The sequence below is a fragment of the Barbatula barbatula genome, assembly GCF_947034865.1.
Source record: "Barbatula barbatula genome assembly, chromosome: 3".
NCBI lineage: Eukaryota > Metazoa > Chordata > Actinopteri > Cypriniformes > Nemacheilidae > Barbatula > Barbatula barbatula.
The window spans coordinates 10,180,603-10,207,104 of NC_136764.1; the positions used below are offsets into that span (position 1 = coordinate 10,180,603).

The 26,502-nt window shown below is 39.3% G+C and overlaps 1 protein-coding gene across 1 annotated transcript; it reads right to left on the reverse strand.

The window, feature by feature from the left end:
* Positions 1 to 1,972: 1,972 nt before the first annotated feature.
* On the reverse strand, positions 1,973 to 23,360 carry nrp1b (neuropilin 1b). The gene is made up of 18 exons (XM_079451403.1): positions 22,664 to 23,360; positions 21,656 to 21,833; positions 15,440 to 15,621; positions 15,118 to 15,345; positions 14,762 to 14,929; positions 13,657 to 13,820; positions 10,493 to 10,648; positions 10,096 to 10,240; positions 9,306 to 9,637; positions 8,949 to 9,093; positions 8,623 to 8,784; positions 7,009 to 7,053; positions 6,172 to 6,318; positions 5,635 to 5,981; positions 5,467 to 5,554; positions 5,265 to 5,300; positions 4,687 to 4,716; positions 1,973 to 3,972 (listed from the first exon to the last, which is right to left on the reverse strand). Exons 1-18 carry the CDS (start codon positions 22,722 to 22,724, stop codon positions 3,704 to 3,706), a joined length of 2,883 nt encoding a protein of 960 aa, XP_079307529.1. The 5' UTR covers positions 22,725 to 23,360; the 3' UTR covers positions 1,973 to 3,703.
* Positions 23,361 to 26,502: the final 3,142 nt, after the last annotated feature.

Below are 26,502 nucleotides of genomic sequence, written 5' to 3' on the forward strand. Positions count from 1 at the left end.
TTATTGTTCTGCGTAGTTTGAAGAGAACGATTTTTAAATCTTTATCCCGGATATATATTTTAATATATATCAAATATTTTTTAACCAGGAAGGGGTGGGGGGGTCAAGGCATTTTTTGGAAGGGTCTTGAGACCCCCCAAGACCCCCCCTGGCGCCGCCACTGAGCCTATGTGCAATCCCTGGGATGGAACCCATGACCTTGGCGTTGCTAGCGCATACCTCTGAGCTACAGGAGAGCTTATAGTCGTTTATAGTGAAATGTGTTTTCACATTTAATCAGATTTTATAGTTGTATTTACTGACAATGTCCCGATTGAGGAAACAGACGACTTACACCCTTATCGTTTCACAGACAGCGAGCTCCTTTACCGTTATGAATAAATCCACTTCACTTCGGTTTCACAGCTGATCTAGGACCAGCCAAAGTGAGCGAGTCTGTACTATTTCCGGTGCGTGACGCGTGCCGTTTCTCACCTTGACTTAGACTTTATTATCAGACTATATTTATATTTACAGTGAGTCATTTATCCAAAGCGATTTACAGAGACAAGAGGTGTTGTGCAAATGACAACGAAGATTACACACGTCACTTCAAAAAGGAAGTAAATGTTTGGTTTGTGGGAATCGGGATTTGTCATGACTATGAGTAAAGAAATTAAATCGTTTTTTTCAGTGAAGCTTAACAGAACAAAGTAAGACAGATAAACACAACACATTAAATGGTTGTGTTTTTCCCAGACAAAATGAAGATGGCTTGCAGGACTCATATGTATCATATAGTTATTATTAAGCAAAAAGCTTTCGCATTGACCTTATAAAATCCACACCTGTAAACACAAAGCTGTTTCAATATACAAACAATATTATACAAACCTATTTGTTGTTATCTGACTAGCTTGATTCACCAATTATGTATAACTGAGACATTTTTTCCTTCTTCAATGATGGTTAAAAGGTTTTCTACCTCTGTTTCTAATCATTATTGAACACTAAAAATCTCAAACATTTCTTAAAATAACTGCGAATGTGATTGATCTGTGGATGCAAGAAACTATTCAACATTCAGGGCTTTCCTGAGAACGGGACGGGGGCTGGGGTGACCGAATGGATAGACACGGTGCGCTCGGTGTTTGGCTATGAGTGGACACATGATCGCGATGATGAAAGACATCAGTACCAACAGTAATCAAATTAATATAAATGATCTAATGTTACACTCATAATAACAGTTATTTTATTGAGTTGTGTGAATTTATTACTACAAATATGAATGGTCAAAAAATCTAAATTGCCGTTATCTTCTGTGTTTACAGTATCTGTACGCGCACGCGCGCGCACACAGAAACAAGAACTAGTGGTTTATGGGTTTGTTGTGAAACCGCATTAGGTTTCCTTTACCAGCACACAAAAAAGCCAATGCACGTATTCATTTTGAAAGGCTTAATGTGGTCTGGCTGTTCAACGGCATAGTCCACTTTAAGAAGTAATATTCCACTTGAGGAAGACGAAGGAAAACGAGAGAGAAGTCGTCGGGAGGGCTGCTGAACTTCTGTCGAAATTCATTCGGATATCTTTCAGCGACTAGCCGATTTCTGAGTGTGCATCGCTTGTACACTTGTTACAGTGATAATTTATAGTAAATTAGTTCACTCGATAACATCCAGTATTGTTTTGGACACCACAACAAACCGTTCCATCAGTTGTGCGCCATAAGTCCCAATTTCGGAGACTATTGTTTTTCAAACAGAGAAAATATGGCCTCTGGTGGTAGAGATTGAAATAGCAGCCCAACATTCCTTATAAAGCAGCGCTCTCTAGTGGCGGTGAATCGAAACAAAGTACATCATTTCCTGAACCGTTCGTTTGAGTCGAAGTCCAAATACTTTCTGTAGCACACAGTTGTCTCCAAACAAACAAACACTCCCATAACTCTTACAGTCTAAACAGTGGAGCCCAATAAAACCACACGTATGTCATTTAAGATTATTTTATAGAGATCAATAAACGGCAGCTTTGCCAGAATCAACAAATGAGCTTTTAAAAAATGAACACACCGTTGGAACAACAACAAACCATTATAGAAACTTTATTAACTTCACTCTTTGGACTTTCTTTGTCGCTTGGTCAGATTAGTTAGAACGCTGCTGATGCAGACGTCTTTGTGATGCTGATGGGACGTTAGTCTTGTGTCTTCACGTCTTCTTTTTTCCTAAAATCACAGAACTGTGAATACAGAACAGCCACAAGACAGACTGAACTCCATAACATCAAAAACTAAACGGGTAACATTTTTGTGAATGTTTGTGATGGAAAGTCAAAAGGGCATTATTTTTGTCCACTGGGGCAGAAAAACACCAGAAACATTTACATTTAAGAAAAATAACATTTCGTTTTAAATAGCATTAAAAAGTGAGCTATTACATAGACAGCTGAATTTTACAATTTTAAGTCATTAACGTTTTTGTTACTATCTAAATTCTTCATTAAATATATTTCTCAGTGCAAAATTACATCAATCAGTCCATTTAGGTGGGAGAAGGCTACATCTCCTCTCAGTTGTTGAAGCGAATTTAGAATCTTCCTTTGTGTGAAATGGACCCAGATGCCCTTTTCACTGCCTATGTCATCTCAACTTTTCCACATACCGCCAATGCTCTAAAGCACAAATCTTTCTGATCTTAATTCTAGAAGAAGCTGGTCTAACATTACTTTTCTTTTTCTTCACTTGATGATGTTTTCACTTTGACGTTTAATTCCCACACATTCCCAAAGTGAACGTCTCCTCAGCTGTCTCAAGATCAGGAGGTGTCCTACTGGCTCCTGGCAGTCTCGTAGACACTGAGTTTTTACAGATGATCCATGGGGATCACAAAGTCATTTGGTGGCAAATGTTACAGAAGCAGAACAAAGATTACAAATTGCATGAGATCCAGAGCAAAGAGTGTTGAAAAGTTTCAATAAGAAAGATTTTACAATTTCACCTTTAATTTAGCAGATGGCATAGATTGTTAAATCCTTGTGATGTTCAATTTCTCTCTTTATGACCATGCCAGTGTAAATAAATATTTGTAACAAATTGTTACCAAGTCAATTTATAGTTAATGTAGGAAGTAAGACTGTGAATTCACACATCTGTCCAACCCAAACATTTTTTAGAACAGTGCATCTATTGTTTTGTTACGTAAAAAGCAATGTGTTCATGTGAAATGTCTCACATGGTGGAACATTTGACACATTTAAACACAGACTTCTGTCTTTGTGAGAAGTCTGTCTCTGGTGAGAGAGCAGTTTGTGCTCAAGAGCAAATGACAGTCTGCCCATATGTAAAAAGGCAACAAAAACACATTTAAAGGCACCATTGGAATGAAGTGTGAGATGAACAAACATAAACATATGCTTTAAAACACTCAAGAGTACAATAACACTGAAAATCCATTTGTGTACACTGTGCCTCGCAAAAAAGGGGTCTTGTAGAGTAAGGAAACCCCCACTGTGTGAGAAGATACATATTTTTGTCTTGGTCTCATCACCAGCAACACATTTACAAACAAACAAACAAGTAGACAATCATCTGGCTGTACAATCTATACATAGCGACCGCTAGAGGCCGGTCCCATACATCCTGAGAATAAAACGCCTCAGTCTGCAATGACGTTCTTAAAACGTTCCTCTGAAATGATTCTGCAATTTCTCCTGGCATCTCTCACGCCTCTGTGTAAGACTTCTGTGCACTGAGTTTTTCCTTCTGTAGTTTAACTCCGTCCACCAACTCAAAGTTGTAGTTCTCAAGGGCGGAGAGGTTTCGGTTGGAGGTGTGGGCACACGCACAGTAGAACAGTACACCGCACACGGCGCCCAGCAAAACCCCTACTGCGCTCATCGCGATGATGGTGATCAGGATGGGATCCAAAGTCTTCAGCATGGAACCGCGTTCAAAACTCCAGAGGGTGTTCTCGGGTTCTGGACAGTGCACTAGAAAGAGGAAAAGAAAAAATAAAATGTATTTCCACTACTTTAACAAGAAACTATTTAATTTGTGTAATTTAGTCGCAGTTACTTTTTTTACTGTCTCATTGATTTCGTTTTATAGTCTGGTAATGTTAATGTATACGCTTTGACAATATGTCAAATGAGAAAAAAACAAGCTTTGTTTTAACTTGATATGACAGAGAGAGAACAACGTTTGTGAGAAAAAACTGTTGCATAATTTAAAAAGCTATAATATTTTACGTTCTGTTTCATGTTAACAAACATTTGCTTTTAAAACACTCAAACAAACAAGTGTCCAGTTGTGTACAGCTTAAAATACCCAACTGTGTGAGAAGCCGCAGAAAAGAGACCATTTCAAAATTCAAATTCACTATTTGTAAGCGTGTGTTCAGTTAAACTGATCATATTTGTTTCATTCTGTGAACAACTAACAATATTCCGCCCAAATTTCATATAAAAAATATATTGTTAATTTGCAAAAAATGAAGACTGGAGAAACAGTAAAAACAATTTAATGCAAAGTAAACAACTCCATATTCCCTTTTAAGCAATAGGCTACAACATTAATATTTCTACTCGTATTTAGGAAAAGCACTAAAATTACTTTTTGTGTGATAACCTGGATTTTTATCACAGTTTTCAGGTGTCATGTCAGGTGTTTTTTATTATTACTATCAACGTATTTTTTTGTCTTACCAATCTCATATTCATCATCGTTCGCTGGGTCTGAAACACACACACAAACACACACACAGTCAAGAGTCAGAACGAGAATTTATCTGTGTTGACAGATATATGAACAACATATCAAACTTGCAATATGCACTGTTGGAGCATCACACAATTACACTGCAGTGCTGATTTCTTACATTCATGAATTTATTAATTACATAAGATAGATGAAGTCGAATTCTGGTATAATATATTTAGGGATGCAAAGTTCATCACTATTTCAGCGTTCCGATTGCTCAGCAAAAACCAATGCATTGGGTTCGCATGCTGATACAAAATGAAAATGTATAATGAATAGCTTAAATGCACTGTAAGTTACTTTGCATAAAGACTTCTGCCAAATGTGTTAGTGTGAATGTTGTATTGGCTGAATGTACATTATTTATGCTATCAAAATTGAGTATTCCAGAGAGCCGTGTAATAAACCAACACATCTGACTGCCGAGTGCTGAAACTCGTGTCATACATTATGACATTGGCAATTAGTGGGATGTATATTACAACATTACTATAACACTTTCCAATTGAAACACAAGGCTTACCGATTTCATCTTGATCAGCTTCTTTATACTCTGGGTCTGAAACACACACACAAATCAAAAATCTAATAAATTAGCTGGTCGCTGTTGAAGTCAATGATGGGAATTATGTGTAATCTGGGACATCAAGGAGGACAGATAACAACTAGGATGTCCGAACCTCGGGGGAGGGGCCGAACACAAAAGGGGGGGGGTGTTAACATACCCTTGCACTCTTCTGGATCCAGTTCATCCAGTATCTTTATATCATCCAGTGAGATATAGCCAGATTCTGCGTGAGCCTCAAAAATCACCTGTAAACACATCCAACACATGTTAATATCACAGTATACATGTTGATGTGTTTATAGATTAAAGTGTTGGGCATCCGTACCTGATAAGGTGTGTCAGCCCTGGGGATCAAAACTCTTCCTTCCCTCCATCTGCTTTTCATCTTTCCGTTTATTGAGCGGACCAGATGTTCAGTCTCTTCTTTATTCCCTTCTTCATCTTCTCGCTCTATCTTCTGTTTGATGTTCAGAGTTCCTGTGTGTTTCTCAGTATAATGGTACCAGAATGACATGCACAGGTCTGAATCTGGTGCCGTGACCGGGAGACTGGACAGTCTTGCCATCCATCCTTTTGTCGCCAACTCTTCTTCTTTAACCACTTCGGTATTTCTCTCCGTCTCTCTGTGTGGGCTTGTGTTGAAAGCTGCATAAATGAAGTAATGAGGCATTCCTGAAAGAAAGAAGGAAAGTAAGAAAGAAAGAAAGAAGAGTCAGGTATAGCTGGGTTAAAAGAAAACCCAAACGTGTAATTCTGAGGTGTGACATCTATGTGTGAGATATATTTGGTATTTAAAAAACGTAAAAATGTCAATTTAACCATTATTATTTTGCCTTGAAAGGGAAGGATGAAGCCAACCAACCTGTGTGGTCCACATTAGGCAGTTTGTGGTTAAGATGCTTGCTACTGTTCGTAAAGTGCCATTCAGCTCCTTCACCATCATCTTGACTCCACCCACAGAAGGAGGGGTTCTCAGTCCAGCCAAAATCACAGGCAAACCAGATGTATGCTAAACAAGAAAAAAAAAACACAATGAGCTCTTTAGCTTTATATTCAACTTTATTAGAGTTTGTGATTGAACCCACTCAGGGATGTTAGAGCTGGTGGCAGATTTGTGGGTAAAGCATTGGGGAGGTTACCAAAAGGTTGAAAGTTCAAACCTCAAAGAGAGTTATATATGACCTAGTTTCCTATTACCATCGTGGACTTGAACAGGGAATTTAACCTCAAGTTACTCTAGGAGAAAGTTGATTTGGCAAGTCGGATAAAAGGCAAACTGTCCGTTTCCTCATACACCAGTTAGTACATGTTGCAACAGTGTTTTTGAAGAAGAAAACAGGATTCAGTTTTTGTATAAAGTTCACAAGGGGATGTTATGTAATTCTGATGAACAACACTGGATGGCAGTAGAGATTCTTTCATGTGCTTGCTTAACATAAAGAAAAAAGTATATTTTGCACTACTGATATATTGTTCGTTAAAACTACTAATGGTTTATTTTTAAAATGTTATTTACTTTATTATTGTGGAGTCTGTACAAAACTAGTACTAAGAATAATGCTTTAGTAACATTAAAAAATGTATGTGTATAAAACAAGATATTGAGGGTACAGAGAATATAAAAAACGATTGAGATCTCTTAATTTGAAAGAAAACACCATGTGTCTCTGACTGCATTTAAGTGTTAATAATGTCTCACCAGGCATTGGCTCATTCTCCAAAAATGGCTCAGCCACTATAGTTTCTGTTGAAAAAAGATAGAAAATTGCGTCAGGTCAAAAATCAACGTTAAAAGGTTACTGTGCATTCCTTCCAAAACCAAAATATATAGGAATATGATGTAAAATAGAATACATTAAAGGTCCAGTGTATGAAATTTAGCAGCATCTAGTGGTGAGGTTGCAAAATTGCTACCAACAGCATCCTCCCTTTTGAAACAGGGACAAGATGTCGTCACGTTTCGAATGAGATAACATATTTATCAAAGGCGCCCTCTGTGGAGCAGTTTGTCCGTTTAGGACTACCGTAAAAACAGCATGGTGAATTCCATGTATTCCATGTACGGTGTATGTGGATAGAAATAGATAATTCTAAGATAATAAAACTCTTTATTATGTAAGGTCTATATAAATCTCTGAAGACATAGTCATGTATTTTATATTGAATTACACAGCACCTTTAAATAATATATTAACATATTGGAACCAAATTTAAATATGTGAAAAGTGGCAATTTCTTATGTATTATTCATTATATTGAAATATAACATGTATGTATATATATACAGTGTATCGTTGTGTAAGGGATGTAACGCATTCACAACACACATTGCAATTTATATGTTCTATGTGTTCACTTGTGTTTCCTCTTGAGTTTTTGCCTGTTGTGCTGTAGTTGCATCTGTAAACGTGTGTTTGTGTTATCTGATATGTCATATACCTGTTTGTGTAACCTATAGGTCATAGCATGTTGCTCTTTCACTGTCAATGTGTAACCTTACTGGGTCATAAATGGTGTCTGTTTCACTGTGTGGGTGTTTGTGTTTTGTTGTGTTTGTAACCTTTTGGGTCATATTCTGTCTCTGTTTTGTTGTATGGAGGTTTGGGAATGTGTGGTCAAGTTTGCCAAATGTCCCATACAAGGATAAAATCTTAAATCGCCTACATTGTGGGGAGCAGACAGCGGTCCCCATTATGGAAACTGATCCTTATATTATGCTTATTTGAAAAATACAAGTTTCCGTGAATATACAAAACACCATCAGGACAGTACAAAACTATAGACGTGTATGGCTCAACGAACATACGGAAAAAAATCAGACCTCAAATACAGAGTGTTTGCGTGCTAGTGTGTGAGTGTGTGTGTGTACATTCTGGAGACCACCCAACAGCCCTCTGATGAAAATTGCTTAATAAATGCGTTACATAATAACGTTATTAAAATCTAAAAATACCAGAAGGTTTCTGCAAGGGATACAGTTAAGTGTAGCATTGCGGCATAGGTAATACTACAAGTACATGTTCTGAAGAACATATCAGCGGTGCTTGCTGTGGCAAAACTCAACACAATAAATGCCAAGGGCATTAATTCAATAACCCAATAAAAAAAAACAACAGTGGTTGCTAGGGAATTACCAGGTGGTTGCTTCTGGGTGTTCTGGGTATATTTGTATGCAGTGTAGTGTGTTACTAAGCACTAGTAGTGTTTTCTGTTAAGGCTTTGCAAGAACCACCAATTACATATATCTATAAACAATGAAAATCAGAGTTTTCTTGTGATGATACAAAAACAGGTTTGTGAGTAAGCATCAAACCTGCTGGATTGTAATCTGTCTCTCCATGGCAGTTGCCGTCATCCACACAATTGTCCATTGTTGTTTGAAAGATGGTAGGTGTTTGAATATTCGATGACACATTTGTGACTGTTGCTGCGGTTGCTTCCATGGTGGTTGTGATGGGGAGAGGTGTTGTGGGCTCTGGGGAGATAGACACGATAAAGAAAGAGTAAGAAAAAAGAGATCAAGGGAGCTTAGAGGTCAAATTAAATGAAGCTTTCATAGTTTCTGCAATATTTAAATAGATCAGCCTGAGAAAGAACTTTCTGTGAGTGCTATGATTGGTTGGTTTGGTTGTCACTCACCTTGCAGGTCACACCCCAAAACCTCCAGCCTTAACCCCATGCCTTCAGGTGTGCCACGTTCAGGATTGATACGCAGGAAATGCATCATCACGGGATCAAAAGTACGTACTTCTGGGGTGTCATGGTTAAGATTACCCGTAAACACCTACAAAATGGGCAAATGAGAGATTTTTAAAAACCTTTTGTTCCGTCTTAATCACATTTAGATATGAAATACAGAATGCTATAGTATATTGCAATTATCTTTAATAAGTATACATTATAATGCTTCTGAAAGAACTTCTGAAAAATAAACTTTGCCGTGATAATACTATAGCGTTTGTTCCCTAGTCAGTCTCCCAAATCTCTCTCTCTCACCTTCACTTTGTTGCTGTTCTTCTCTGGTATGTAGGTCCAGTCGGTTCCATTAGTGCTGTACATAACTCTGAAGCGTTTAATGAAAATATTCAAGTCTCTGTATTTCCCCCCCTGGAGGATGAGGCCCGTTACCATCCGCAAAGCTCCCAGATCCAGCTCCAGTGACTGGTTCTTCCCGAGAACCTGCGGGGGAGCAACCACCCACCCCGTACGCCCGGTCAGCAGTCTGGCCTGCTCCGGAAGCCAACCCCTTTCTGCAGACGGCCACACTGAGATCTGAGAGTCCGAAATGTGACCGGAAACCATTCCCAACATACTGGAGCATGGGGCATCTGAGAGAAAGAAAGAGAGGGAGAGAAAGAGAGACAGAATGAGCTGTCCTGATTAAAGAAGCACTTTCTTCTTATATATATTCTGACCCAAATGAAAAAGACATGCAGCCTATTGTCTTTATTAAAATAAACAGAGACACAGGTCATGCCTATTCGCGTCAGTATTAGGTGTCAGTGAATAATTCACTATGCGAGCATGGGGGTGAATCTTGTATGATCACACACTGATTAAGGTCATCAAACACACACGCAGTTTTGGACAGAACAGACAGCCGGTTTGAGAAAGGAAAGAGAGGTCCTGACCAAGGTTGTGACATCACAACCTCCCACGTCAACGTGGGAGAGTTAGTGATGTCTCAACATTGTTCCAAAACACAGAACAACAGTCAGGATTTGCCCGTGCGTTACTAAATTAAAAGATTGAAAGAGCTTCTTGTGATGCGTGTGTGATGGGATACCTGATATTTTACAGCCATACACCTCGAAACGCATGCAGATTCCTTGTTCCCAGGTTAAAGGTCGAATTCGTAAATAACGGGTGAGGGTGGGTTTGGGCAGCAGGGCGAGCATCTCATCGGTGGGATTTTGATTTCCATGGAACACCTGAGTGAAAAACAGCACATAGCCTATATCACAAACGTATCACACTTTCCTCCCCCATATCCTGATTTAATGTGTTTTTCTTCATTGCACATTTCAAAATAGACACAACACAGCAATACAACGGCAACAGATAAATATAAATATTCATATATACAAAAATAGTAGAATATAATGCCAGGAAAATATAAGCAGTAATATTCTTAACAATGATAGCAATATATACAAATATATATAAAAAATTAAAAGGCTCACCTTTGGTTTGGTTTTGTCTTTGATGATGATCCAGTCCTCTGCGTTTGAGCTGACACTGACCTTGTATGTTTTTACGTAATAAGCTTTTTTAGTTTCCTTTGATATGGCACCTTGTGTTCCTATGGCTGTCACATACCGCAGGAACCCCAAATCCACCTGAAAGACACAGAAACACAGATAGAAGAGCTATTATTGAGAATAATGTGTATGACTACTTATATATATCATATCTGGAATGACCCTCAAATCTGATTTGCTCATTGGTTTGGATCAGGATCAGGGATTAATACAAATCCCACAAACAACTGATATGAGTCATATACACATAAAAATCAAACGCTGTCTGTACAAACCCAAAGTCTGATTCAGTTTACACTCAAATGAATCATAAAAACACAAACGCCAGGTTGTCTGGTCACAGATCCAGAAAGGTTGACACATCATGACAAATGGTGTTGTAGGTTGGAACAATGCTAGCATTAAATCTAGACTGTACTTTATTCCCAAACTGAGTCCCAAGGGTTTGCGTGACTCTCGGGATAAATTAAACTCGACTGACGCAACAGAAGCGTGCATAAATAGCCCATTGAGAGAGTTTGGCGCAAAGCAAAGCGTTCCTGGCAAAAGAGTTCACATATCCCTTCCACTGGTTTCCACCCAAGAATCACAGAGCAGATTGCACAGAAAAATGTCATCTCTCTCTCTTCCTCACGAACAGGAAAGTATTGTCGGGGCTAATAGCTTTTCAATATTGTGCCGTATCAGCAGCAGTTGAGCTGCCAACTAGTGCCGGCCACCGTTAACAGGCCCAACAAGTGTTAATGACATTTAACAATGGCAGGCCGGAGCAGAGCCTCGTAAATGCTAGTATCACACTGGCCTTAAAACAAACATCAACACTTTTTTATAAAAAACAGGATATTAATAGATGTTTGAGATAGAGACGGAAAGCAGGATAAGGAAAGAGGAAGACGGCACTCAGCCGACCCCCGTGTTGCTTCTCTCTTCAAACATCGTTCCCAGACAGGGGCCAAAGACAGAACAGAATAAGTCAAAACTGCCCCAGGATAAGGATCACTTGTTCGGTGACAGGAATGTGAAGGTTTTGGACAGAACAGACAGCCGGTTTGAGAAAGGAAAGAAAGGCCCTGACCAAGGTTGTGACATCATTTGCCAACTTCAATGTATCATTTTTTACCGTTACAGTTTCGCCTCAGTTCACACATCAGATGTGCAACAGACCATCAGCAAAACACCCGTTTTACCACAGTGAGAGATGTGGTTAGAGGCATAGATCTACACTAAAATGTACTTTCTGTCGTTGTACAGTCACTCAAAACACATCCATTTTCATTTTCTTTCCTGTAGAATTCAAAATGAATACATTTTTAGTATCGTTCCTCAAAACAAATTTACCAGAAAAAACTAAAAAACCTGACATTCAAATAGTCTTTTTTATATGAGCAACACACTGTATACGAAGTCTTTCAAAACCACCGAAAAACATGTTTTGTGCTTTAAAGAGATCACACATGTATTTGAACAAGGTTATGACAGAATTTTCCCACTATTGCTGGAAATGGTGGGAAATTTCCACCACAGCTGAGGAAGCCAACTGGATGAGGCGCAAAACATCTTCAGTACATGGAAAACAGATCAGTCGTGCAAGATAAATTCCTTCAGACATTCCGTACCACTATTCCTAAAATCCTGAGAATGATAAATCAAACGTCTACTTAAATTTCAAAGGAACTGAAAGTGTGTTCCAATATATTCCAATAATTCCATACCCACTGGCCTAAATGACATTTAAAGGCTATTTCATTGCTTGTAATCTGAACTGAAAAAAAGATTTACCTCTCTTTCTCTGAGTGTGTGTGTGTGAGAATGAAATGTGTTTTCCAGATGTGTGTCTGTTTTCAGAAATGCAGACGTACTGTCAGCGTCTGCCCCGTGTACGTTGCTACATAAATTTCCTCATTCAGAGAGGAAACCCTTCCTGCATTCACTGCTGTGAGAATGACAACATGTCGACCACGTCCATTCTAGAAACAAAGACCTGCTTCCTCCGTATACAGTATATGTTTGTGTCCAGAGAACTAAAGTGGTATTACAGATTACTAAAACCTTGCTTGGATGAAATAATCTGTCGACATCTCTGTAAAAGCTGTTCATTCAACAGTTAGAGCTTCCACGGTGATTCCATGTGTCTGAAGGAGAAGGGAAATGATCTCTCTCTGTTATTTAATAAAATTGAAAAAGGGGGCTTATAAAAGCTTCTTACTTCACCTTGTACTGACAATTCGTCCATTGTCCTACAGTACATAAATACATCCTTGTGTTTAATATTTATGTCAAGTGGAGTCTCATATTCAAAGCCTCTTCACAAGCCAAACCTGTTTACACCCATCAGGAGGACAATGGGTGGTGCGATTGAATGTGTGTACTGTTTTGGCTAGACTTCGGAGGGTAAAACATCTAAAGTTATTCATGACTAAAAAGGCTCACAAATCATATACTGTATGTAGTTTTCTTTCAATTCAATTGTGAATAATGCATACTGATTTTCGTCGACTATATACTGTATGGAAGTAGTGTATGCGTGTGTGTTCGTGTGTGTGCTTTCTCATTACAGTACTCTGAAACTAATGGACCTTAAATACCAAACACAAGTACACACTTGCATTCACAAGCATAAGTTTAACTTTTTCCATGCTTTCTAAATATTAAGTACATAATAAAGCATATTAAAACAAACATTCGTTTTAATTTTGAATCTATGCACGTGTATGTCAGCGCATGGAAATATAACGCTATGGGGAAATCTTTCCATGGTAAATTACAGCATGTGTGTGTTTCTGAATGTTTGTTTGCGTGAGAGAGAGAGAGAGAGAGAGAGAGAGAGAGAGAGAGAGAGAGAGAGGGGTTCTGTCTACACTGTGAAGACCAAATGCTCCCACATGGATAGTAAACCTGAAATCACCTTTGCGGGGAGCAGCCAATGATCCTCGTGAGATCAATAAACAGCTTAATAAACATACAAAGTAATGATTTAATTAAAATCTTACTACTGGCTAGTGTTATGGGATAGAAAATATTATTAGTTCAGAATACACAATAGAACCGAATGGAAAGTCCTCATTATGATAGGAAAACGTGTGTACCTGTATCCACTCTCTAACCGAGTCCTCCGATGGCGTCCAGCCGTTGTCAGGGTAATTCAGTCTGGAGCGCAGTGGAGACCAGCTGGGATTATACTGGGTTGACGCCGTGATTCTGTCTTCTGTGATCTCACCACTTTCCATTCCTAAAGGCGACATACATTTACCTAAACAAAAACACACACACAGATCATCCTTTTAGAAAAAAACAGCAGACACACATCATCATACATTCAGAATTATATAAATGGATATGGTCTTCAAATTAGGTTGCGTGGGTCACATCGGTCTTCTTAACAGAAATTTAAGACTTTCATGTTTGGCCGCGGATGACCCATAAAGTGACCCAACGCCCCATGTGACAGTGGAATAAAGATGAATTATAAGCTAACAACCTCACAGCGCTTTATTACACAGCTGAACACACACACACGGTTCTGTGAAGTCAAGCTCAACTTGGTCTCAAAGGATCTTGAGTTTTTCTTCAGTGCCATCACACGCATTATTGCCACATTATTGCTAACAGTCTCGGTTAGCTTCTCTCTGAAAACCTGATAGATGAGTTTAATAAAAGCCACTGACAAACAGAGCTGAGATGGCAGAAATATCCACAACACATTAGACTTATTGTCATCTTTCCTGTTGGATTTATTAAATGCTTTGCTACCAAAATGAAACCGTCTCTTGATATTTTGCAATGAAAGAATTTGATGTACTAATGCTGCCTTCCCAGTTCACCCAGACTATTTATAAAAACAAGACTGCGGATCAAAACTCTTGTGATGTCCCAATCATCAACACATTAACATGGCCACCCACATTTATACATCAATGACTGTCTCATATTGGAACCGACAGCAAATGCGCAATGCGCAAGTCTTGTTATTTCAAATGTGAAGCCGAATACAAAAGAAGTCATTTTACAAATAAAAGTCTTTAAGGTTCAACGGCATCTTACGAGAGAGATTGCAGATGTAATGTTACAAACGTGAAACTAATTTGCGACTGATCTGGGTGTTAGAAACCCGACAAACAATATAAATAGACTTTAGGAAAAAAGTTAAATGTAGGACATGAGTTTAATGGAATGAGCTAGTGTGAAACTTGCCGGGGTACTGCTGAGATGGCTCGGAGCTGGTTCGGATGCTGTAATTGGCTGAAAAGCCATCCTTGGTGATAGCGTTATCTGTATGGATGCTAAGAGAGAGAACTCCAGTGTAGGAGATAACAAGGCTTGGTTTCCTAGAGCCACAGTACCGACCGATATGAGGTCCCACTGAGTGAGAGTGACGGAGAAAAAAAAGCAAAATCGAATTAAATTAAAATTAATATTATTAGTAAAATATTACATCAAAATTCTCTAAGCATGCTGAGAAATCCTAGACATAGAACATAATAAACAATAATACACTTAAGCAATAGTAAGTAAACTATACATTTTAAATTATTTATAGCTGTCTTTACCTGTCGGATATCCGTCCCAAATCTCTAGATAGTCAAATCTGCAGACAGCCCCAGCAGGTGCAGTCGTGTCTGGTTCCATATCGAAGCTCTGGAAGTCCAAGACAATTTCCGCCATCTTGGGTGCGAAGATGATGAAGGTGCACTCAAGGTTGTTTGGGTAATTATTAGGGAAGCCAGGGGTTTGGATCACTCCATGTGATGCCGTGAAGTTTCTGGAACACTCAGTACCTGCTCAAAAAGTAAAATAACGGTATGAGGGGATGTAATGGTGTTAAGCTTCATTGAATGATCACAACATTTTAAATGTGTGTTGCCTGCGCACCTGTGCGGTGTATCTCGTAGCGGATGCTGAATCCAGCGCCTGCACTTTCATAGTCAGAGGTGAATTTGATGAGCAGAGCGTTTCCACTAGAGATGATTGGAGATGGAGCGATTTTGCCGCAGAACCTCCCAGGAGAGAAAGCGTACTCATCCGCTCCATCAAACACCTGTACAAAATCATACCTATAGACACACACACATTGTTGTTGAAGTCAGGTTTGGTTATTTATCTGGTTAAAATACTGCTATCAGAATTGAGTTTAGGTATTTCAATGGTTTGATTAGACACTTCCTTTAGCCTACGGACACTTAATCGCATAGACACTTATTATTTTTACAGTTAGCTTATTTCTTATACAGTGTTTCTTTGTGCTAAAATTGTATTCCTTTAAAGCTGTTAAACAACCATGCAAAAAGCGCTTTAGAAATAAAATTGAATAAAAAAAGGATTATCTCCACAGCCTTTACAGACATTTTCATGTAAACTGTAAAACCCCCTTTCATTGCCTTCCAATAACTTGTGTATGACTCATTTGAAATTCACTTACACCCTCAGATCCCACAAAACCGAAACGTGAAGCATTTCCTGCTGACCTGACACTGGTTTTACACACAGGACCCCCTCTGAGTACGTTCACGCTCTTGTGCTCTGCTGTAACCAAAGACACTGACGGTCAATGTGACCTCTGACCTCTCACCACAACGTGACCCTCTTGGGAGCAGAAGTGTTCTTCCTGCCTTTCGGATAGATCGCCCCTGCACACTAGACTTAAATGACACCCTGATGATCCATATTTTTTAATTATTGGATTACAAACAAAGAACATGTACACCTGGTAACAGGGACATGGACGACATGGTGTTACCAATTAGCTACCATGTTAGTTACAAGAACACTTTCTCAATAATCAAAAAAGTTTATTCATCTAATCTTTTAAAAATGAGGAAACTTCAATATACAGTTTACTGAGGTCTTGGTTGGATAACATAAGTGCTTTCGGGTATGTGCATGTATTCGATAGCGAGGGGAAAAGACAGTTGAGTGATGCTGGTGTTTTATCTGATGACGGACAGATGCTGAGAGCAGATCTACCCAATTTATACAGAAGTGAAAAGATTTGAAGCAGAGGTAAAAGTGTTCTTCTACTGAGACACACGCAGAAAACAAGGATGTGAAAGGTGCTGAAATCATGATCTACTAACTGAGAGTAAACAATCAAACAATGAACCTAATCGATCCAGACACAATATATATACAGTAAGTGTACACTATGGGTGTCACAATATACCTGTAGTGTCAATAACAGTGATCTTAAAAACCATGATTATGGATATTGTCTTAATTCTACACATATCATAATATCATAAACTATTCAGCACCCATTCAGAATGAATAGGGTTAAAAATTATTTCACTCTGGCTTACTACACTTACTGTTTGTATTGATCGACTCAATGACCAAATAACAGACAAAACACACAATGCAAATTATGATGGCATCATTTATCTATCCTCAAAAACATTTTGATAGATATCGCGAAATCGCAAGTAGTTTTGACCATGATAACCGCATAGATAAATTAAGATACACGCAAGAGAGAACAATCGCGGTTTAAATAAAGAAAAGACAGACCGACAGTGAATTATCAAGACATAACAAAGACATACACATACATTTGTCCGACGCCTTCATCCAAAAGCGACTTACAGTGCAGTATAAATTATAACAATTCATGCGGAATTGAGACATAAACTTGGCTTTTCTAGCACCGTGCTCTATCAGTAGAGCTACAGAAATTTAAATTCAGAAGTGATCTGGGTAGTTGTTTTCTGGCAGTAGTCTCAATGATTTTCTGCTGCCTACAGTTTCATGAAAAGTATATGACAAGTCTGGCCATTTATCACATACGGTATGCTATAAACGCAAGTCTGCTCACTAAAGTATAAGCAACACCTTCTCATCAGCATGATTTGATTCATTTGTAGCCGTGGCACAAACTTTAAAATCGAGGGTTTGTTAAAACCCTTGTGTTAGTAAGCACAACTAATCACAAAGTGTTATTGGGAGGGCTGTTAAGAAGGCAGAGAGAGGGAGCCATTAATGATTAATATGTGCGGCATTTCTGAAGCATTCCCACACAACAAAGCCATTAATGATGAACATTACTTCTGCTCCGTAAATGTGTGTGTAGCAGAGCGGCTTGAGATGAATCAATCCTCATAAATGTTGCAGGGAATAACTTGCGTTTTCTCTACTGGAACACATATCATAAAACCAAACTATAAACTACATTTCTCTTTCTATTCACGTTTAAATGACGGATGTAGGTTCTGTGTGTGAAACTGTGTAGAAGTCCCCACGGAGATACTAAAGCAAATGTGTCTATGCATCGTTTGCTTTAGTAGAAAAACTGCACTATTTTATAATGTGGCTAATTCGTATCAATCCATACGACCTCATTCAGACATTTTCGTACGATTTACTTTCGCGCCTGTGACGGGTGTGCGCCTGTGAAAATGTGTAGTGGGCCAACTTCATAAACATGTCCCTGCAAATATCGCAAACGTTGTTTTAAAATCACGCATACAAATAAAACGACAAGAAGTTTTATAAATCTGATGGAAGTTTCTTACAAGTTTCAAGCATTATTGGTGGCGAAGAGATACGACATGTAGTGAAATGCTTGTGCGGTTGTCTTCTTACAGTTTGAAAAAATATATATACTTAAAAAGAAAACTATAAAATGACGACAGAGGAAGATACATTTAAAAGAATAATTAATATATAATCTGGAGATTTACAATACAATAAACATGGTAGAATAACGAGAACAAAAAACAACTGGTTGGTATGAGTTTGAGGGTTAGGCAGTAGTAAATATCATTATCTTACCACGAAAACCACTGCGTCTATGACTGGTCCGTACAAATAGCTTTGCATATCTGGATGTGCGAGATGACACAGGAACATGTGTGTCTGATTTCACACTAATTACGTTACTGTCTGGGGCCAGAGGCAATTGCCGCAAAGACCCCTCTCTCTGACAACCCCTTAGATAAGACAAGAATGTTCTACACACACATGCACACACACTGAGAAACTAGATAAGATGGGGGGGGTGTACTTATGCAACTCAAATAAAATAATTACATTCCCAACATTTTAAAACCATGCGCGTTCCTCAACCCGAAATCAAAATATCTGATATCTCAGTCTTAGTGTGTTCGTTTTACATTTTCTTTATCAATTAACAATTGTTTCACAGATTTTGTATGAAACTTTATCAGTGCGGGAAATTAGCGTGTCACTGTCCTGCAGGTTATGTCAGAATTAGCATAATTACAGTTTATTGTATCTTGAGCTGTTCATCTGAGAATATCGTTGGACTCAGAAATTAACTGTTTCTATGGCAACGCTCATAATGCCAAAATGGATCCGTGTGCAGCTTTGCTGTTAATGACAGCCAAATACTTAATCACTGCGTACTTCATTTACCTATATTAGCTAAATGTTTAAGAAGAAAGACTTGAGATGTGCTTATTAAAGCAATATCACAAAAGCAAAAAAGGTCATGTGCATATGTCATATTGCTTAGGTATATGGTCACTCTGACATTTCATAAACCAAACAATTCCCAATGGATAGAATCAAGTCCAGTTGGATGTATCTCCATCTAATACCCAGTTGAATGAGGAAATTACATCAGATTATGGAAATTAAAAGAATTGTGAATAACATTGATTTAAAGGGATAGTCCACCTAAAACGAATTGCTCATCCGCAAGTTGTTCCAAAACTGTATACATTTACTTGGTTGGTTGTACACAAAGAAAGATATTTCGAAAAGTGTTAACAATTGAGATTTCTGGGGGAACCATTAACTACCACAGTAGAACACATTGTATTTTTTGTTCTGTTAAACACAAAGAAGATGTTTTTGGAGAAGAATTTACCATTTGGCAGACACTTTTATCTAAAGCAACTTACATTGCATTGTAATATACATTTCTTTCTGACTACTATGTGCAATACCCCGGGATTGAACCCATAAACTTGGCGTTGGTAGCACCATGCTGCAAACACTGAGCCACAGGAGAGCTTAAAATTTTGCAAAACCAACATTTCTGGGGCACCTTTGACTATACCATTTTGACTACCCCAGAAAACTCAGTTGCTAGCATTCTTTTTTAACATCTTTCTTTGTGTTCAACAGAACAAAGAAACGTATACAGGTTTGGAACTACATGATTTTGAATCATTTATGACAGAATTTTTATTTTGGGGTGGAGTATCCCTTTGAATTGCGAAAGTTTTCACACTGCACACGTTTGATTGACATGTGAATGTTTTCACTCAAGAAAATTCATAATCACAGTCATTCTGATGATATGAAACCAGCATAAGTGTCAACATCTCAAGCTCTTCACACAGATGTAAAACCGCGCTAATCTTGATGGACATCTAAGAGTAACACCACTTTGAACGTCTGCTCTGTTACATAATAACGTTAAATGAAAAGCCTGTTAGATCCGATGTGTTGTGCCCCGCAGCGCAGCACAAGAATGAAGAGTATGTTTTCAGTGATCTCCTGGGTTTTTCTGCAGAGCTGGTCTGATAATGTTCAACATGATCTCTGCCGTTTTGCCAGAGCTACAAACTGAATCCAGTCCAAAAACAACACAAAACCATCTGGTCCAGGTTAAAGGGAATTCTGAGTAACCTTTCCTTTCCCATACCGGCACTCATGGAAGCATGTCCAAAACTCACCAGACATTCCACGGCACACATTCATATCTACACTTTTATATTGGCAGCTGCCTATATTTATAAGTGAACATCTGAGCCCAGTGCATGTTAATGAATATACAGACATATTCTGGAACACTGTATATCGGTAATGAAGTCATTACCATATTGTTATTCATGTGGCATGGTTTACACAACAAATGGCATCCCTTCTTTAAAAATAGTAATTGTAGTATGCTAATATGCCATCCAACCATAACCTAACTCATTCTTCCTCATTATCTCTCTTTCTCTCTCTCTCTCTCTCTCTCTCTCTCTCTCTCGCACACACACACACACACACACGTTTTATTATCTCCGTGAGGACAGTCCATAGGAGTAATGAGTTGTATACTGTACCAACTGTACTAACAGGTTTAGGTCCCCACTAACATACAAAAACCAAGTCCACACACACCCACATTATTTCCATGGGGACAGTCCATAGGGTAATGATTTTATACTGAACAAACTGTTTATTTCATCCCCTACCCGTAAAGATCATTGAAAAACTTTTTGCATTTTGAGATATTCAAAAAATACATTTCTTTACGATTTATAAATTGTTTTGCCCATGAGGACCTCAATTTTGGTCTCCATGGTGGCACGAGTCCCCATGTGTTGGTGTGCATTCAGGTTTAGGTCCCCACCGGGAAATAAAAACAATGACTCACACACACACACTCACACACACACACAAACGAAACAAGATGGGCTAAAGAAAATGTGGAGCGAAAGGGATGTTCATGGTCTGTTTACTACCCTCACATCTCCTCTCAGGAGCCCACAGCAGGACACTCAGCAGAGGGGACTTTTCATTGGTCCCTTGGCACCGTAATCCAACCCAATAGTAATGCAAGCCTGTGTGACTGACAGCTGCTGATTTACGTCCCATTTACAAGCTGTTAAAAATGTAAAAGAGTCACAAAATCTATTTCATTTATGAGATTTGGTTCGCACAAGGCTCGTTGTGTGAGTGCGGTGATGCTGTTAACCTAACCACTGAAATAAACCGCAAGACAATAACAAGCTCTGCCTCCATCCTCAATATCATTAACGTCATTGCCCGACGGCCCCCTCATTACAAAAACAATCATCTTAATTACTGAAGTGATGCCGAGCCCTCATCAGTCTGATGAAATAAAACTGTAAACAAAAAGTTATCAGATCACATGTGCCTTTTTCCCTCTATAGGGAAAAATAGTCTTCCTTTCCTTTGGAAAAAAAAACATCTGTTTGAGGTATGTTGTCCATAAATAGATATAGTTTAACCCCTAAATTCAACTTTTGAAATATTCAACATTTTATTTTCAACCAACAGGTGGCACACACCTCTGGCTATAAATATAAATCGAATGTTTGAAACCAGGTTGAATTGTTTTGTTTTTACAATTCCTGATGTCTACGTTTTCTCTAACGTTGAAATACTCACTTGCAGTCCCTGCTCTCCAGGTCGAAATGTGGATTGAAGTTGATGAGGATCTTCTGCTGTGGCTCGGGCGCTTGGATCAGCCAGGTGCACTGCTCGTTCACAGGGTACCCGGTCGGGTAACCGGGAGAGGTCACATAACCGGCGCTAGCGATCATGATTTTCCCACCGCAGGGGGTTTCTAAAAGACACAGAGGAGAGGGGGAACATCGTTAAAACATCGAGGCAACATACGAGGCATTTTAATGAACTACATCGTATTCCACAAATAACGGTATCTGCATCAATAATGTCCAATACAGTGCGCTCTAATCTTACAGGCTGTTCGACGGATCGATAAGATTATGGTCGATAACGGGCCCGATGATCGATCAGTGTCTAAGATTACAAAACAGCCGCTGGGAAAATACGTTTAACTGTAAGGTTAAATCAGGTAAATTGGGCGACTTTTTGATAAAAAGTAAGTCTGCTGTCAAAAGTTGTGTCAAGAGTGCCGTTGTGGGGGGTAGATACGGCACTGTGTCTGAATGTTCGAGTCTGATAACACACACACCCAACTCTCTCCCTTTACACACATAAACACATAAAGCTCACACATACACACACAAAAATAAATACACACACTGAAACCGAGATCGAATAGATCTTTCTGAGGAATGCTGCCAACGTTTAAACGGACTAATGCACTTGTGTCATAATCCTAAAATAAACTAATTAAACAGGTTAAAGGCAATACCTAATACCTAAATACCGAAAATGTGTTGTCAGGTAATGCGTTTTAAGTCACAAATATTAAATGTCTGAATCACCCTGACAATTTTAGTACTGTGATTTTTCTCGTCAGACTTTTAATTAAAAACGACACAATTTCGTTGTCAAAACTGATAATCTGATGTAACCTTATTAACAGCAAAATTGTGTCTTTTAGAATGACTGATTTCTCCCCATCTGTTGGTTCTTTCCTGCTCCCCGTATGAAACGGTAGTTTTCACACCTCAATAACAAACTCACCCGTTAGACCGCGCGCCACGGACAACCCCGTCAGAGTCACAAACAGCCAACACCAATACATCCTCAATCAGTCTCCCGTCTTTACAGTTATATCCTCTGGATTTTGTCCCTTGTATTATGTTCGGATCCAAACGGCAGTTTGTATGAGGCTGGTCAGAGCACGTCAGTCGGAGCGCATCCTGTCACTTATAGCGAACCGGTGTTTTCTCGTCCATACCGTAAAGAACGCAACTCTTTATCCTCGGCGTGGAGAATTGGACATCCGAAATAGCCCGCACTGTATAGTTATGTTATAATGTCATAATCCAAAGTGTAGAAGGACTTGACAGCTCTTCGCTGGCTGCTCTCTTTGGCAGCTGGGCAGGGGGCGCTTCTGCGGGCGCGCAGTCGGGTCACTCCCTTAAATTACCTATTTCCGTCCTCTGTCACGCGTGGACAGTCACTGGTGGGCTAGTTTAGTAGGTTCTCGTTGATGTGAAGCTTCCTGAAAGCGTTGGTCTCAACACTCCGGGCGCGCAAACGCCGCTCTGGTTGCGCGTTCCTCTCGTTCCTCCTCCTTGAGAAAGAATGAGCAGTACTGGGAACAAGCAAACCCTCTAACCCCTTCCAGGCAGAGACGCGCTGTCTCTCTGCCAACCAGACACGGAGACAGTCTTTGGCCAAACCAAAGAGACTTAGCGCTACTTTGCGTGGGAGCGCAATGGTGAAACAAGATGTTGCCCAATTAGCCAACAGAAGAATACGAAGACTTAGTCTACTAACCATCAAACACATTGGCATTTTATTGTAATACACAACATATGTGAATAATTTGCATCTGTAATGGGTTTCAAAAGCCTTTGGAGCTCTCATTGCGCACGAAGTCGCGCGTCTTTGGGCATCGCAATAAGGAGCAGAAGCGCGCCGACTATGAATCTGTTTCTCTGGCTCGTGACATAGTGACATAAAAATGTGTAGCACGTAGTCACTTGCAGGCTCAGAGGCGCAACAGAGCAGCCAGCGCTGCAATCTGATCATCCACTGGGAGAAAGAGAGAGAGAAAGGCAAAAAATATTTTTCTGCGCAGCCTGCTCAACGAGGAACCATAGTGTGGAAGTGGCAATTAAAGTGAAACACATTTAAAGCACCATACATGTAGTCAATACAGCTGGTGTGCTATAGTCCAGATCTTGTGCAATTTGACGAAAAATCTTCTGCTTTGTTTACCAAATCTTACTCTTGGTTGTGCATGTATATAGATCTTTTAAAAATGGAAAGAAGCAAGTAAGGGGAAGAAAGTGATGTTTGAATATCCATTTGCTCATTATCTGGTAGCATGCGTTGATCGTTTTAAGCCTGAGGGTATCATTTATCAAATAAGTCTCCTTAGATAACTGAGCAGTTAGTAAAATCATTTGCAGGGTTTAGACAGGCTTCTGAACCCAGGATAAAAAGATGCTTTTAACCAATCAGAACTCTATACCTATACAAAAAGCACAGTAGGCCTACTTCAATAGTATGATGACACCAGAATGCATTCACTTTCATACGAAGTTTCAATATAGAGGTATCATGATACAGATAAAATTAATAATGGCACTGCCGTGGTGCATGTCACTAAAGATAAAGATGTTACATTTTGGTCCTTTTTCTAGTGTATCCGATTAGGATTATGAACAATTGGGCACGTGAGAAAGAACCTTTGGTATTTTAAAGCATGTGCTTTCATTTTAGACATAAACTGTGCATGCCGCACGTCTGCCATAATGATTAATGACGTTTGATAATATGGAGCTGGTCAGATAACACCACAACCCCTCACTGATTCAGACATGCTCCTGACAAGACGAGATAAAGAGCCATCACGCACGCAAACAAATCCGCATAAGCATTGCTACGGTGTGCGGGACAGTTTCACCAGCTGGTAAAGATTTAGAGTAAGACTCAAGACGGAAGACATGGATCTCCAGCTTACAGTGCACTCTGACTCGCTCCGTATGATTTTCAATCAAACACTGTGTGTGTGTGTTAGTCAGAGCAGTTGAAATCCCCTAACACATAGACATTGTGTTAATCTCCTCACAAACACTTGGTCTCTCCCGGTCTCTCTCTCCTCCAGCCTGTTTTATGATGCTGCCACACTCAACAGAGCCTCAGGCCCCTGCACACAAAGAGATGTCTGCTAGAATAAGTGAGAGAGACACAGTGAAAGAGAGAGAGAGAGATTGAGAAAGAGAGAGAGAGAGAGAGTTAAAGTCAGCCAGATATGAGCTCCTGCCAAACCTGATATTTTATTGTCATGTAGCTGAAATAAAAACAATAACATATTTTAATATCCTGATTGTTTATCATGGCGGGATGAATGACATGAAAACATGTTCATGTCACTCATCAAATCAAATGAAACAAGAAACTCTATTTGCAAAATGAAGCTTAGTATGTGCCCAGATGTTAAACTTTTTTAAATATAATTTCCATTATTCTCATATGGGATTCTCATTAGATTCTCATTACTGCACATTTTCCCATTACAGTAGAAAGAATAAAATAGGGCTTTTTGCATTATGGTAATGCCAAATGTGGAAGATAATTGTAAAACAATGCAAAAATGATAATTAGACAGAAAGTATTTTTAAGACAGAAAGCATTTGTTCTTTAGATTATTGGGTGAAATATCACCCAGATATGTCCTAGAAAACTTCCTAAAGATGAATTTGTATAATCTAACACCCATTTACAATTAAATCATAAAGCAGTTTACATCATCTCTCTCACTCACTCTGTTATGCTTTCGCCACCCTTACTTATTTCTCATTCCTTCTTCACATTCACTCCCAATCATTCATACAACTGCTCGAAGGCCGTTCTGTTATTCTTACCCGGTCAGTCATTAAACAGAAAGCCCACCGCAGCCACGGGAAGTCAGCACGGAGGACCAATCTGATTGGCTATCCTTCAGAATCACACAGCGGAGCCGGCATCTGCTGGGACCAAAATCCGAAACCAGATAATTTACATACAGTTTGACCTTCCACACAGCCCTGTGTGTGTACGAGTGTGTGAGCGAGCGTTACACACGGCTTTCCTCCTGCTATTTATCATTCTTTCATGCAGGCAAGGGTGGGGTGTGGTTCATTTTGGGGGGGTTCGGACATGTTGCCGCTCTGTTGCTTCGGGCCGTTGTGCATGTGAAGAAATTTCTAAAATTACATCATATATCACACAGCGAAAACATATAATCATACACACATAGTCAATCAAACACACACAGGGACACTTTTGATAGATGGTTGAGACGGAAAAATACTTCACCGCTCCCAGAAGAGAAATGTTGTCATTTTGAATTTAGAAATGTAATATTTTTTGTTTTGCCGTCAGGATTCCGTTTGGATGAAACGGGGGCGACTGGGTCGCGATACTGAGACACAGGGGAAACACCATGAGGCCGGGGGGCCTGCGGGTTTGTGAAATGCTTCGTTGGAGCTCAGCTGAATCCCCGAAAACACACATACAGGATCCTACTGTGCCCCTGAAAACCACCCTGTGTCACCATAGGAACACGGCTTGTTTCCATGGTGACAACTGAAGTTTGTAATTATGACCCGGCATCAACAGGTGAAAGTCAATGACTGTCACCCCCCATTCTACCCTGTTCCCTCACACACACACACACACAGTTGAGTAGCTGTCTGCGGTTTCCAGTTTTATATGCATTACACAAACCAGATATTCAAGAGGCTGATCCAGATTATTTATGTGGTTCATGCTGAGATCATAAAATGGCTTGAGGAACAGCCTGAGCATTCTTGACCCCAGAAGAGAAACATGCAGTCTTGTCAGAACCTTTTATTCCCCAATGG

Coding starts and splice junctions, on each gene's coding strand:
- nrp1b (XM_079451403.1), bottom strand. CDS start 22,724: ATGTATTGGTGTTGGCTGTTTGTGACTCTGACGGGGTTGTCCGTGGCG. Junction 10,241..10,492: donor AAGACAAAACCAAACCAAAG/GTGAGCCTTTTA, acceptor TTTTTCACTCAG/GTGTTCCATGGAAATCAAAA. Junction 6,319..7,008: donor GGAGAATGAGCCAATGCCTG/GTGAGACATTAT, acceptor TTTCTTGTTTAG/CATACATCTGGTTTGCCTGT.